The sequence below is a fragment of the Agelaius tricolor genome, unplaced genomic scaffold, assembly GCF_023055355.1.
Source record: "Agelaius tricolor isolate 1412-34295 unplaced genomic scaffold, bAgeTri1.0.p SCAF_27, whole genome shotgun sequence".
NCBI classification, from domain to species: domain Eukaryota; kingdom Metazoa; phylum Chordata; class Aves; order Passeriformes; family Icteridae; genus Agelaius; species Agelaius tricolor.
This window is the reverse complement of record NW_027269287.1, coordinates 8,491,063-8,507,285: the sequence shown is the minus strand read 5'-3', so window position 1 is coordinate 8,507,285 and position 16,223 is coordinate 8,491,063. Positions and strand designations below refer to the sequence as shown.

Sequence of the window (16,223 nt, the reverse complement as noted above, 5' to 3'; positions counted from 1 at the left end):
ATTCAGAAATAGAAGTAAAGGAATGCATATCACAGATGTTGATTGCACTGATGAGTATAACCTGGTTTGAAAATTACTTGTACTGCTATACAGACTCAAAGCAACCATCAAATATCTGGTGTTAGAAAACTGAGGAGGAGACTATGGCTTGCTTACTTAGCCAAAATGTGTGATGGTGAGGCTGTTGGCTAGGTTTGTCAAGGAATGGCAAAGACAGTGTAGTGAGAAGGTATATTTTACTTCTCCTCTCAACCCAAACTTATGTCCTGCACTTCTCTTCTTAAGACTCCATGAATATCAGACGAACAGCTGCTAACTTGTTCTGCACTGAAGTGAGTGTGAGAATTAGACTTCCAATGCTGAAACCCTGTTTCCAAGTAAAAGGAAACTTTAGTCATGCTGAATCGATTACATAAGTTTCATTAAAAAGCAATTATCAGCACAGATAAAAGTAGGACTTGCATTTATTTCAGCAATTTCCTCATTCATCTTTGAAATGCATCTTTAAGGAGAAATGGAAGGTCCGTTTAATGCAGAACAACATCAACTGAAATTTAGGATTAAGCACAGTACATATCTTGCACAGCGCAGTTAAAATTGCACTCAGAATTTAAGATGGGTAGGAAGTATGTCTCTGAGTTGGAGTATGTTGCAGATCCAGAGGTACATGATCTTAATTTCTTTAAAATTTTTTCACAGCAGTCATCCACTGTGAAAAATGGAGTATGCAGACTAGAAGAAGATCCATCCATGACCTGTGTGCACATCACTGTATTGTTCCTCCTTTTTTTGTTGTGACTTTGGTGTCCTTGCATGTGTCAGTAACTTCCTTGCATGAAAGAAAATTTTTCCCAAGACAGTTCCCCTGAACTGTTCGTGGGATCTCCAGAGGCTTCCAGGACTTCTTTTCCTGCCAAGGATATCTAAGCATGAAACTCCAGATTTGCATTCTTGTATTCATAAGATATTTTTCATTTCTGCTTAGGTCTGATTTCAGTAGAACTGATGAAAAATATTTTTTAAGTATTTTTTTCTGTGTCATTGGGACTTCCGTTACACAGAAGTGTGGAGATTTTAAGTAAAATGAGGTTGCTCAAGCACCTGAGATATCCTCAGATGATACAAATTGGTGTCAGTGTGGATGAAAAACATGAATCAGAATATATTATCAGTGACTGATAATATACCATCATACAAATCTTGTGAAACAGACATACAGAATGGAAGATAAGATATCTAAATACAGAATGTATCAGAATCTTCATAAGATATCTAAGTACAGAATGTAACAGAGCAGGCTCATGGCCATGAATTTAAGGTGATCAGTTCTTCATAATAAAGAGATCCAGAAAGACTGGACATAGTTTAAGATGGAAATCTTAAAGACAGAGGAGCAGACCACCCTATTAGGTGAGCCATCAGGGAAGAAAATTGGTGTTACAGGGAGCTTTTGCAGGAACTCAGATTAAAAATTTTGATTTTATGGCCCTTGGAAGAAGGGGCAGACAACTCAGGAAGAATATAGTGATGTTAGGTCATGAAGAATGAAAACTAGAAAGGTGGAATCTCAACTAGAGGTCAATCTGGCTGCTGCTGTAAAAGATAATAGAAAATGTTGTAATAAATACATTATCAACAGAAAGAAGGCCAAGGAAAATCTCCATTCATTATTGGACCTGGCAGGAAATATCACCAACGATGAGGAAGAGGTTGAGGTAACTTAATGCTTTCTTTGCCTCAGTCTTTAACAGTAAACCCTCTAAACTGGTGGACAGGGACAAAAAGCAGAGTAGACCCACTTCAATCTGGAACAAATTCATGAGAGACTGACTGTGCCACTTGGAAACTCACAAGTCTATGGGACAGAGTGGGATTCATCCAAACATACTGAGGAAGCTGTTGAAAGAGCTCTCTAAGCTGCTCTCCATTATTTGTCATCAGTCCTGGCTTACCAGGAAAATCATAGATGAGTGGAAGTTGTCCACTGTGACACCCATCCCCAAGAAGGGCCATACGGAAGTTCCGAGGAACCACAGGCCTTTCAGCCTGACCTTGGTACCCAGCACAGATCATAAACAGATCATCTTGAGTGTAATCACACAGCACATAGAGGACAACCAAGGGATCAGGCCTAGGCAGCAGGGGTTTAGGAAAGATGAGTCAGATGAGTCCTGCTTGACTAACCTGATCTCCTTTTATGACTGACTGAATTGCTGAAAGGATGATGGAAAGGCTGTGGATGTTGTCTGCCTGGACTGCAACAAAACCTTTAATACTGTCTCCCATGTTATTCTTCTGTAAAAGCTGATAGCTCACAGCTTGGGCAGGTGCCCTCTTCCCTGAGTTGAAAACCTGACTGGCTGTCCAGGCCCAGAATGTGGTGGTGAATGATGCTGCATCTAGTTGATATCTAGTCACTAGTGGTGCTCTTAGGCTCTGTGTTAGGCTCAATCCTGTTCAATATCTTCATATCATAGCCTGTTCAATATCGTTATTGATGAATTGGGAGAGGTAATGGATTGTAAAGTGGTACATTTGTGGGTGGTGCCAGGTTGGGTGCATGTTGATCTGCTGAAGGGCAGGCAGGCTCTGTGGAGGATTCTGGACAAGATGTATTGATAATGTGAGGCCAGCTGTGAGGTTCAACCAGGCCAAGTGCCAAGTCCTGCCCTTTGGTTACAGCACCCCCATGCACCATCACAGGCTGAGGACAGAGTGGCTGGAAAGTGGCCCAGGCAAAAGGACTGGGGGTGCTGGTTGACAGCCAGCTAAACATGAGCCAGAGTGTGGCCAGGTGGCCAAGAAGGCCAAGGGCATCCTGGCCTGTGTCAAGAGTAGTGGCCAGCAGGACCAGGGAAGTGATTGTCCCCCTGTGCTTGACCCTGGTGATGGTGCTTCTGGAGTTCTATGTCCAATCTGGGCCCCTCACGTGAAGAAAGACAATGAGGTGCTGGAATGTGTCCAGAAAAGGGCAGCAGAGCTGATGGGGGGGCTAGAGGCTAAGTCCCGTGAGGAGCTGCTGAGGGTGGGGGTATTTAGCCTGGAGAAAAGGAGGCTCAGGGGAGGCCTTATTGCTCTCCACTACTGCCTGAAAGGAGGTCATAGTAAGGTGGGGGTGGGCTTCTTCTCTGAGGCAACCAGCAACAGGATGAGAGGACATAGTCCTAAACTGCACCAGGGGAGCTTCATGGTGGACATCAGAAAGAATTTCTGCACTGAAGGGGTTGTTAAACATTGGAACAGACTGCCTAGAGGGGTGGTGGAGTCAGTTTCCCCAGAGGCATTCAAGAAAAAGCTGGGTGTGGCACAGAATGCCATGATCTAGTTTACATAGTGGTGATCAGTCAAAGGTTGACTTCACTTGTCCTGAAAGTCTTTTCCAACTTAAATTGTTCTGTGATTCTGTGAAAGAACATAGACATTGGTTTATGTCATGGTTCTATGTTTTGTATTTGTGACCAGAACAGTGTTGATAATGCATATTTTAGCTACTGCTGAGCTGTGCTTGCAGAGCACCAAGGTGTTCTCAGTTACTCACACTGCCATCTCGTTCAAGGAGCCTGATCAGGGACAAGAGGCTCAAAAGTGGCACAGCTGGGACAACAGATTCCAGCTGGTCAGAGATAACCTGTGGCATGTAATAGTGTGCTCTGAACTAAAGCTGGGGAGGTTATTGCCAAAGTAAGTGTTGATGGGAGACAGTCTGCTTGTGGGACATGCTGAGTAACTGCCTATGGCTCACTTAATTGTGTTTTACTTCTTTTCTTTGCCTTTATTTATTGAACTATTTTTATCTAAAATGATAAGTTTTTCTCTCATCTGCTCTTTCAATTCTCCCACCAATCCCAATAGGAAGGAGGAAACAAGTGACTGGGTGGGACCCAGCTGTCTGCCAGGGTCAATATCTCAGCCTTTTAAAAATGTACTAGCCCTCAGGAGTTTAGCAACTAATAACTTTGGAAGGCTTCTTTATGGCAACAGATATCTCAAGCATTATTCCTGCAAGCTCAGTTTCAGTGTTAAGTTGACCAAGGGATCTTTGGTAGTATAAGCTACATTTTGCATATGTAGTAGACACATTCTGGTATAAGGGTCCTACAGTCCAGGGAAATATTCAAACATGGAGCTGTTGCAGAGTTGCTGATCCCACAGTTGCTGTGCTGGTCCATTTGTTTTTGTAAAGCATCATATAACTGTCAGGGCAATGGAGGTGGAAGAAAAAAAAAAAAAAGAAAAGTAGAAAACCAACTTTACTCCTTTGAATCCTTTGACTCATATAATTTCAGGTATTACATGTAACAGCAGCAGAGGAAATTTGTCAGAGGAAATTGTGGTGTCCACTGATATATAAGACACTTCAAATACATAGGAAACTATCTATCTCCAAAGCAGGCCAAGGACCCCTGAAACCTTAGAAATCGACTTGGCAGCTATAGGAACAAATAGATGAAAATCTTAAACCAAGTAAATCTCATCACTTCATTTCTTCATGTTCAATTAGGTTGCAGTATCAAGTCTTCTAATTCACAAAGCAAACATCTACCATAGGCAAGAATAATGTGGAAGAAAACATTCTTGCTTCTCATTGAAATATTTCTGCCTCTCACTCGCTTAAATGTTGCTATCTACTTTGCGTAGGGTTGCTAAGAAACTGCAGTCCAAAGTTTTACTCTTGGCTTTGTTTACAGAAGTTATATGGTGATTTGCTTACAGAACAAAGAAAATTGTGTAGAACTTAAATATTTGTTTTGAAAGTTTTTATTAAGATGTGGCTATTGTAATAGAGGTGTTTCCTTTAGTCTCAGATTTGCAGTTCAAGCTTTTGGTATCTCTTCAGTAGAATGAGAATGGAAGTCTCTTATTACATCCAAAAAGTATTACTTTTTAAATACTTTAGATATTATAGTAAAAGTGATGAAATTAATGCAAGTGCAAAATCAAATTTGTGTGGTATAGTTAATCACTTTTTCAAAAAACAGATGATGAACTGCTTCACCTGTATCCATCTCAACCAAAGCTTTCTTACTGCACAGATATCATAGTGCAGCCAGTATATAGTAACCTTTTCCAAGTATAAGAGTGTTCACTGTAGGTGGTAACTTTGGAATTTTCAGCAGCAACTTTCTAACAAGCTTTATTCATTGTGTCCAAGACTTTGTTTTCTAAGGATATCTTGGGTAAATATGGGTGGACTTTCCTTGGAATAGCAAATACATGGCATAGCCAAAATAATAATTCTGTCGTGTTCCAGTTCATACTCTAAAACTTTCAAAGACTATTGAAAATTTTAATAGATCATTGACTTTGGATAGCCATATTCAGAAACACTGATAACAGTACATTAGTGAAAGAAGATATAAACCAGAAGATTAAATTAATAGGAACCATTCATAAAGCATACTAAGAGTTTCTGATTTGTGTAAATTAATATTGGGAGTGTCAGTAACTTGGTTTGCAGTCTGAGGCCTTGTTCCCGAATTAGGATTAATTTTAGACTCAAAAGACAAAACCTGAAACTATGCTCATTATCCATATTTTTTTGTGAAGAATTACTGTGAGGCATCGTTTTTCAAATCTCATCCTGAATATACATATGTCAGGTATATTGATTTTTCATATTTCATTTTCATTTTTTGTATTTCATTTTTGAGATGAACAAGGGTAAATTATAGTGAAGTAAAATATTGTTAAAATAGTATAAGAAGCTGCCTGCAAAGATTTTTTCTAATTTAATACACTTACTTTTATATCTTTCTTTACTTACATGAGAGTTTTTGTCAAGTCTTTCAAAAAAACTCTTAGAGAGGCAGCCATATACCCACCTTTATGCCTTCTTCTCCCCAGAGAAGCAAGATATTTCTTTTTTGTGGAGATACTGTGGATTTCAGCCAGAGATACCTGAAGTCCTGAATGACCCAATATAGGTTACTTTACTGTCGTCATCTTCTGGCAGTATTAATATGTGAGAGAGGGCTGGTACCCCAAAGAAGGAGGAGATGTACTGGGAAAGTGGTTTATTCTGTTTGTTATTTTTAGCAGATGTCTTGGGAAGTTTCAAGTATACCTTCATTGGGCAAGAGTACAGTGTCATCCTGCTGTTATTCAAAGTTAAGCAAGTAATGTTATTAGGATACTGTAACATCTTCAATTCTGGGATTGTGTTCTAGCCACTGAGACTGTTGTAGACTCAGAGAATTAGGAACAGAGAATTTAAATTTTGTGTTGAAGCAGTAATCCCACGTATAAGGAATTAGCTAAATTAACTATTTTTAAAAAGTACTTCCATTATTTTCCTTGTATAAAAACACGTTCCTGATTTTGTCCTTTTTCCCTCATTAAGTTGCATAACATAGTTGTTCCCTTTACCATTTTGCTAGCCAAGATTTGAACTTGGGCTTTTTTTTGTCTTTTTTTTTGCATGTCATGAGCAAAGTGATAAAGCTATCTAATCTCAGAGATTAAGAATGAGAAAAGTGTAGACAGGTATTCGGTTCTTACAAAGTGTTTGTGCTACAGAATCACAGGATTAACTAGGTTAAAAGATCTATGATCCATCACCAACTCGTCATGGTGGCACTGAGTGCCACATTCAGTCTTTTCTTAAACACCTCCAGGGGCAGTGACTCCACCACCTCCCTGGGCAGCCCATTCCAATGCCCCATCACTCATTCTGTGAAGAAATTTTTCCTAATGTCCAGCCTAAACCCTTCCTGCTGCATCTTAAGACTGTGTCTTCTTGCTGTTGCCTGGGAGAAGAAACCAACCCGATCTGCTACATCCTCCTTTCAGGGAGTTGTAGAGAGTGATAAGGTTTCCCCTGAGCCTCCTTTTCTTCTCTATTCTTTAAGCTGTACAAAAAGAGACTGCCAGAATTGCTTGTAATATCCTTTCTAGGATATTCTATCCGTTCTAGGATTTTCCACCCTTTCTACAGCCTCTCAACTAACCTGGTTGAGAGGTTATAAAAAGAACTGTCATTTGGTTATAAAAAGAACTTTTTGCTTATGTGGCAGGGGAATCTTGAAGTCTAAGAAGCCTCATATGCTTCAGTTTCAAAAGGAGACAAAGTAGTGCTTTTCGTTAGGTATATCTAGGTAGTCATATACTCTTCCAAGGTAATACTAGCCTTGATGTTACTGTTGAACAGGTTTAATTCCAGAGCACAGGAGCTGATCTGTGCAAGTTTTACTTGTGATTTGCTTTAGTGACTTAAGAGCAAGAGTTGGATTGCCCACCTTGAGAAGGTTACTGTACAGTTAGTATGAAATTCAGTATGAGAAAAAAAGCTCAGCTGAAAGTTTTGCTGTCCTGGTGAATGAACTGTTGTATTTCTTCTCACCAGTGTTTTTTTTCCTTCCTGAAAAGTGGCTGGATAAAAATTTTGTCTTGGATTAAAGTATATTAAGACATCAGTAATTTTTTTTAGATTTTTCATACATTAGACTCTATACTTGGCTAAATATAAATTATTTACTGATTCTGTTTGATATTTTTTATTCTACATCTTACTTCATTGGCTCCATCAGACCATCTATTCATTGCTTGTTTTGAAAATAAAGAAAAAAGGCATATTTGTTTTATACGTTCAGTTAATTTTCCCACTCACAAAAATAACACTATAAAAGGCTAATGAAAGTGTAGAGGCATATTCCTTTCCTAGGCTTGCATCAGAACTTCACACTTGTGACAAATTAACTGCTAATAGTGAACAAATGCGGAGAGAGTGGCAAGTCAGCATTGCTGCTACCCATGCTGTTAAGTTTAAAATTTGTGTGTCTGACGTGTGAAGTGTTCCATGTGTTTGTTTTAATGCTGTCATCTTTGATTTTGTGGGAAATAGATGAGATATTTTCAAGTTGTTCTAAAAGCAACTTCCCATAATCATGCAAAAAGTCATTAGCCCTGGGGACATTGACTGGAGATCTTCCAGTCCTGTGCTGCAACCACATTACAACACCGTGGTGCTGAGAAACAGTATCCTGCCTGTGATGACACCCAGGTCTTTGGCATTTTTCTTGATATCTCACAGTGAAGATTTGTGTAACTTGTTTTTCATATTTACTCTGTCATCTTTCTCCACTGTTAATGTCCAAATATCTCTCCTTTGGGAAGTAGTTTTATTATTGCTGTTTTTCAGCTGTAGCAGATTATGTTCTAAAGGCAAAATATTGATATTTTGCTTGCCTATGCTTTTAATGTGTGACACTTCCTTTATATGTCCTTACTCAGATGTACCTAGAAAATAATCTCAACCTCGTGTCAATTTGGAAAGTGTTTTCCACCCTCCAGATTATTAGAGAACATTTATAGGTGAACAGCTCTAAAATAATATTTTTTCAGTGCTATATAAGACATTAGTCTGGGATGCAATAAAGTGCATTTCTGATGATTGCTGTTAAAACATGTTTTTTCTCCAGCCTTTATTACATTGCAACCTTTCAGATACCACACTTCCTGTTGAGGATTATATTGCATTTTAGGAGACAACTTTAAAAACATTTGAATGTTTAAGTGAAGAAGAGTTTTGCAAAAATAAATTCCAGCTCAGGAATTTTCCTGCAAATACCAATAGATACCCAAATTTCCATTCTTTCTCTTTCGATAGGATTGAAGTTGTTATAACATTAAAAATTCCTTTATTCCTATAACTATCAATCTCCACCAACCACATAGTTTAGTTCACGTTACAGGTTACATCCCTGGGATTCTGCTCTAATTTATAATAATGACTAAGTTGGATTTTTATTTCTTACTACTAATGCATTGTCTTTATGCGTAGGAAGTTTCCCTCTCTGAGAAAAAGGGCATCCCAAGAGGGCACATCAAAGCACATACAACTGTACTCTAGAAATGTAAAAATACCTGCAGACATCAGCTTAGTGCATATAATTTATTAATAAATCATTCCCTGCCTGGTGAAAGGTATATGGCATATGGCTAAACTGCAGCTTCCCAGACAGAGACTGCATTGCCAAGAAATCCCTCATAGGTACCAAGTTTGGGAAGATGTGATGGGAGAAAGGTCTTTCAGTAGAGAAAGAGAGCAGAACTGATGTTGCGCACATTACTTGGCCATGGGGTAACCAGCTTGTTTGATGATACAGTGGAAATGTAATCTTTTTGACAGGGTCTGATGGATGTAGCTACCAAAGTAGGAGGTATCCATATATTCCATCTGGAGCCAAGGAGAAATTCCACCTATTTGTTCCATTCTTCTCCATGTGTGGCTTTTATCCCTTCACTTTGTCTACCAAAAGACATTCCTGCCATCCCTCTCAAACTTGGTACCTATGAGGGATTTCTTGGCAATGCAGTCAGTCTCTTTCTGGGAAGTTACAGTTTAGCCACATGCCTTTTACCAGGCAGGTAATGATTTATTAATGAATTATTTGCACTAAGCTGATGTCTGCAGGTATTTCTACATTTCTAAAGTATAATTGCATGTGCTTTGATGTTTGAGTGATACCACCTGAAAACTTGCATGTGACACCTAACAAAACCATAATAAAAAGAAGGGATATAATGTCTTGTAAAACTTCTTAAGACAGAGCTTTTCATTTAAATATTAAGACATTTTTAAAAGGCATTACTTCAAACACAGAGCTAGAAGACTATTTGCAAATACTTTAAAATTAAGAGGGATCTTTTCAAAACTTGTTTTCCTCTGTGATTTTTGAATTATTTACTTCAGGCTTTTCAAATTAATTCTATAAATGGGTAAGACATTTATTTGCCGGTTAAAGGAAACAGACTTTTTTTCAAATTAAGCTGAATTAGGCTTTAAAATTAGTCTTCATATGACGAATAAACTTCAAATTTAGTCTTGAAAAATTCTCTGGTCAAGTTTGGCAACCAAATACTGAATTGTGACAGATCAATAGGAAATTAGCTGTGATAATATTATTGTGAAATCTTGAGCCACCTTTAGAATTAATCAGTTTCCAACTTTTCAGTTTGATTTCATGAATAAATTGCGCTTTTCTCATAGGTTATGTATATATTACTTGTCAAATAAACTGAATTATAGTCTTTGACATTTTAGCAGTTTAGCGTTGATCATTTATATTGCTTATTTTTTTATTTTGTCTCTTTTTTCCTAGTCCTATTTGTTGTTCTTGCTTTACATTAATCCATTCCAAATAAGTCATCTTAGTGTCTCCCATATAAGTGTCTTAAAAGGATAAGGGCAAAAAATTAATAATAAAGAAATAAGGAATAACTCTACGCAAACAAGCTGTACCAAAGGAAAGCAGCAGTGATTCTTGTCCGTAATGTGAGCATCAACTTTAATTAAAAAGCACGTGTGTTCTCCAAATGTGTGTGCAAGCAAGTCTGTCAACCACCACCAGGAGAAGAGTATCTGTGTACACAACTGATCTCAGCCTCTTCTGAAGTGCTTGCTGTGTAGTTTTTATTTCTCCCTTTGACTTAAATTTCTTTCTTTTTGGCTACTCGACCCTTATATTATCTTTCTGTCTATGTCCTATCAAGTTCCCAACTCTTTTGCTGTGTGGGCCGGAACTCTATATCTCCTCTTCATAACACTTCTCTGAAGTTCCCTGCCTGCTGCATCTTGCTTGTGTCACATTTCTGCAGTGGAGCTGCTTAACTGCTCAAGGATTACATTATGACTTATTAGTAGAAAACACCCTGTGAAATCCATGTTAAAGGCAAAACCTGCAAATCATAAGGACAGCTTTCCTACCATGGGTACCATATGGATGGCCACCGTCACCTTGTAGAGTGCATGGAGCAGGGCTAGGCAAAGCATCCCACTGTGGCTTTACACAGTGAGGAAGGGGGTGAGCAGCCACTGAGCATTTCTTGTTTTCCTTCAGCATCTTCTTGACATTGAACACTTGCAGCTTAGCTCTGCTTCCTGGCACAGAGCATACCTCTGATGTGACGGGTACTTCTGACATTTTTACTGCTCTCAGAGAGGCAAGTAGGCTTGCAGGGTTGGCCCAAGGCAGGACCAAGATGTGCCTAAGCTTTGAGCATACCTGGCATACAGTCTTAGCCTCACCTCTAAACAGCAGTTGGTGCAACCTCATCTTCCTCATGGCATATTGTGCGTGGTAGAGGTTGGATGAGCATACGCATACCAACAATAGGAGTGGTTGTTAGAGAATGCTGGACAAACATTTTGTTTAAATGTAAGATTTTGTTCAAAATTGAGAACCAATATCTAAGACTCCTTACTGTTGCTGTGAATTACTTATCATTGCTGTATGTCTTTATTACAAACTGTGTTTCCAGTAGGCACGAAGAGTTTAAAGTGATGGTGATAATATTAAAACATGTTCAGAGGAATATTGTAACATGGGTATAAATTACTGTGAGGGGTTAAATAGTGCGAAACATGATGGGTAGTTGTTCATTTAGCACCTGAGTATAAGCAAAATCAAAGCCTTTAATCCCAATGGTTTGTGCTTACTTGGAAAAATGTTTGTCTGACTGCAGGCATGGAACCCGTTGTGCTGGAGAAGTGGCAGCCACGGCAAACAACTCACACTGCACAGTAGGAATCGCCTTTAATGCCAAGATTGGAGGTATGTGAAACAATCTCCCACAGAAAAAAAAATGTAACCAAAGAGCCATTTGTGCTAAATGGTACATTCAGACATTTCTCAACAAGAGAAGGAGATTTGTATGAGCAAGCCTCACTGTGTTAGCTGTAAAGCTCAGTTTAGAGTGGTTGTTCAATATCAGTACTGAAGGAGTTTGTCTGTGGTGGCCCTTCTGCAGTGCTCTCTGGAACACTGCCTCCCAGTACACATCAAAAAATAGAAAGTCAAACTTTTGATGAAAACATGACCCCAGAATTAGGACACTGGGGTTTTCTCACAGATTCAGAGCTCCTAAGCCATGAACTTTGACAAACCATAAGTAAAGGTACACATCAGTTATATTGCCTTACATATTGATCCCAAATGAAACACTCTCAAAACATAATGCATTTTTTTTTGTCTGTGGTTGGTGAGAATTTTCTTTTGATCCCTATGGGTGATAAGATTATTGCCAGAAAATCAATGTTTGATCACATATTTTTGTTCATTCAGCCAAGAAGTTTCAAGTATTTTCTGTGAATTCTTTGTCATTGGCTGTTGAATTAATGTCTTTAGCATAGTTTTGACAGTGATTATCAAGATGTCATCTGCATGTCTCCTGGGATGTAGCCTGCCTGTAACAGATTGTAATACTTCTAGTGAAGTTTATTCTGAACTTTTTATAAAGTTGTGGGATTGGTATATTGGCTTTCAGCTGAAAGTCTCATAGCTCAAACTCATTAATTGTTGCCTTTTGAAATAGAGCCTAAAATAGAGCCCATCTGTGAAAACAGAAACATGTTTACCTATTTGTACACCAGAGGACAGTTCAAATATACGAGCGGGCAGAATTGAGACAATCTTTCCATTATTAAAAGTACTGCATCTATTCTCTGCTGGATCAGTACAAGTTTGATCCAAATCTCATGTGAGCACAGATACATTTCAAATTACCCAAAGCACACAACATCATCCTCATGTCACCTTTCTGTTTTCCTGCTGGATAAACAAAATTAGGGTAGATAGTGCCAGATCCAGGATAGGGTTACAGTGATGCAGAAAAAAAAATTCCCTTGAGGTGAAGAGCCTTCCTGCATAAAACTACCCTGTCAGAGTGGTTTAGAAAATCAGAACTGCTCAAGTGAGGAAGTTTGTGACAGATGAACAGGTTGTCTCATGTGAACATGGCATTTAACTGTGAACCAGCAGTTATGATATCAGATCTGTTGAGTTGTCAAACCAAAGTCAGAAGAGAGTTGATGTACTGATGGAAATAAGAGATGTCTTCTGGAGAAGTTTCATTTTTGAGTAGAATAGTCACAAACCTGCAACAACTTTGACATGGCTTTGAAAAATTCTCCAGAAGTAACAGTGACTTCTTCATAGTTTATTAATTATTAAGCATTAGGAGCGTGCAATAATAATAAATATCCTCCAGGCATATTAGCTGACTCACATTCTTTTCTAAATACAGTGTAAAAACTGATTCAGATGGATGCAGTATACAGGTAACAGAAACAGTAAAGACTAGATACTTGTGCCTTTTTATTATTTATTCCTAAAAGAAAGCTGGAAATTAGTGACAGTATATAAAACCTCACTTGCCACCTTTTAAAAGGATCAGCATTTGGAAATAAGACTTTGGGAAGCTCAACAAATAATCTGCAGAAAATCAGAGTTAAGAGGAAGTTCCAGGGAAGATAGGTTAAGCTTCCTCTTCCACTAAGTGAATAGGTTCGAGAGCTTTGCTGCTGCTGACCTCTACTTGGTATGCCGCATTCCTTTCCTTCAGAGCAGCCATAACTACTCGTGTGAATATACTGTGGTTGTGTCAGCTCACTTGTTTCCCAGGGATTTAAAGGCCCTCTTGGGGTATTTTTGGAGAAGAAGCTAGAGTTGAGGTAAAGCAATTACATTCTTATATAGAGGAGCACCTGCTGACAATGATGTTGGATTTGCTCCACCAAGATAAGTATCTTTTACTTCAAACCAGAAAGCATTTCTGAACACATAAGGGATACTAATGTATCAAGCAGAAGGGAAAAAAAAATCTGTCCCATCAATATGCCATAAAATACTGGCAGTTGAACAAATCCAGTTAATGATGTTTCTGATGCTGAGTTGTTAACAAGATATCCATTAATAATGCTAATTTTCTTCTAAATGTGTTTGTACTCCTTGTCTCGTTTCCAAATATTTAAGAACATCTGATGACCAAGTTTCTGGGAAAGTCTGAGCCTTCTTTTAAAATGGCGTAAGTGGAGCTGTAACTTGTAGAAAAGAAAATTTTAGTAAAATTGCAATCTGAGTCTTTAGTTTTTTTACAGGTTATGACAAGTTTCTTATAAAAAATTATACAGGTTTCTGTGCAGCAAAGCTACAGATCCCGCTCTCTAAAAGACAAACCAGTTCACCAAAGGGATGGATCTTCTTTTTTAGATTTAAACTCTGAAATAATCACGCAAAACAAATTACCACATACAGAGCTTGTGAGACTTTTTATAGGAAGGTTTGGCTAGTTTGCTGTTATTATTGCAAACTGATTGTGGAAGTTGTAAAACATCTGTGGGGATTTGGGTGCTTAGTTACTTGGCTGGGCTCAAGTCCTGATGGGAAAACAGTTACACTGAATTATGGCACAACAGATGTATATTGTCTTCAGTTGACAAGGATTAGTTCAGCTGTTTCTTTAAGTTTAAGTCAGATGTTGAATAAAAACAAGCATTTTAAAAGAAAACTTCTTTCAGCTCAGTTTTGGATGTTTCCTATGATTCATTGAAAATTTGTTCTGAGTAAAAAGCCACTTACATTTTGCAATTACTGCAAATGTTAGAAAAAGTTTATAGGGCTCTGAAGTCTTGGAACAATCTGCAAACGCAGTCTGCTAATTGCGTTTTAGATAGCTTTTCTTGTACTATCACCACATGCCAAATGCAGTTTGGAGGATATGTGATCAGCAGACTTAACCACGGCAGACTCTGGGGGGCAGGAATAGAAAGGCAGGGAGGAAGGAAGGAGCATTATTTTCACTGCAAATATCCAGTGAGATGTCTGTTGTTCAGAGTCATCTTGCACAGAATTACAGAGTGATTTCTGATGGATAAGACCACGGTCATCAAGTCCAAATTTGACTGATCACCACCACTTTGTAAACTAGATCACAGCACTAAGTGCCATGTCCTGTTGTTTCTTGAACACCTCCAGGGATGGTGACTCTACCACTTCCCTGCTTTACTTCAGTGCAGAAATTCTTTCTGATGTCCACCATGAAGCTCCCCTGGTGCAGTTTAGGACTATGTCCTCTCATCCTGTTGCTGGTTGCCTCAGAGAAGAAGCCCACCCCCACCTTACTATGACCTCCTTTCAGGCAGTAGTGGAGAGCAATAAGGCCTCCCCTGAGCCTCCTTTTCTCCAGGCTAAATACCCCCACCCTCAGCAGCTCCTCACGGGACTTAGCCTCTAGCCCCCCCATCAGCTCTGCTGCCCTTTTCTGGACACATTCCAGCACCTCATTGTCTTTCTTCACGTGAGGGGCCCAGATTGGACATAGAACTCCAGAAGCACCATCACCAGGGTCAAGCACAGGGGGACAATCACTTCCCTGGTCCTGCTGGCCACTACTCTTGACACAGGCCAGGATGCCCTTGGCCTTCTTGGCCACCTGGCCACACTCTGGCTCATGTTTAGCTGGCTGTCAACCAGCACCCCCAGTCCTTTTGCCTGGGCCACTTTCCAGCCACTCTGTCCCCAGCCTGTGATGGTGCATGGGGGTGCTGTAACCAAAGGGCAGGACTTGGCACTTGGCCTGGTTGAACCTCACAGCTGGTCTTGGCCAACTGCTTTGCAGCATGTCTGTCCATTGCTGGCTAGAGAGAGCAGCACCTAAGTCCCAATCTTGTCTGTGTTGCTTTAAAAGTAGACCATTTCACCATTACAAAAAAAAAAAAATTAAAAATCATGTGATTTACTTTAGGTGCCAGTCGCAGCATTTGAGTTATTATTCATTGGTTTAATATAATATTTAGACTGGCTAACAAAGTCATAAAGGAAAGCTTTATTTTCCTTCTTTCAAAACCAGTGTACCTTTATTGTCTTTATTCAGAACGAGAGAGATACTTTAATATACTTTAAAGGAATTGAGCACACAACTTTCACCTGTCATTCATTTTCTGTGGTGAGAAGAAAATAAAATCCTAGAATCCCAGAGTTAGTTTAATGATTCTTTTTCATAAAGCAAAGTTCATCGTGAGATCACAGTTTGTAGAAGTTTATTATCTCACAAAACATAGGCAACTTTTGAGGGAACTGAGAAATACAATCACTTTTCAGTTCTAAGTCAAATAGAATAAGGGGAAAAAAAAGTATTAGTATTTTTTCAACAAAGCAGTCCTTATGCCTCTTGTCAATTAAAAGTTAAAGTCTTGGTAAACACACAAACTTCTTTAATCTGAGCTCATAAGCAAAATGCAGTGTGTCTGTAATTAAAAATATGTAAATTTGGCTTAAAAATAGGAGTAGCCTTTTAAATCAGAAAGAGCATCTAACTTGTAAATTGTGAGAGTGATCATCCCTCTATCATAGAATTTTATTAAATTTTTATTTAATATTTAGTGTCCCTTTGATCACATGCCTCATTAGCTGTGTGTAGATCTTTTTACTTGTTTAAGTTAAAAC

General features: G+C 38.8%; 1 protein-coding gene across 2 annotated transcripts in view; it reads left to right on the top strand.

The window, feature by feature from the left end:
* PCSK5 (proprotein convertase subtilisin/kexin type 5) overlaps positions 1-16,223 on the top strand; it is a 229,819-nt gene that overhangs the window by 80,509 nt on the left and 133,087 nt on the right. For both annotated transcript variants that reach the window (XM_071448591.1, XM_071448590.1), the window contains exon 6: positions 11,464-11,552. In XM_071448591.1, coding sequence (XP_071304692.1) covers positions 11,464-11,552 — 89 coding nt within the window. The remainder of the gene's footprint in view (positions 1-11,463; positions 11,553-16,223) is intronic.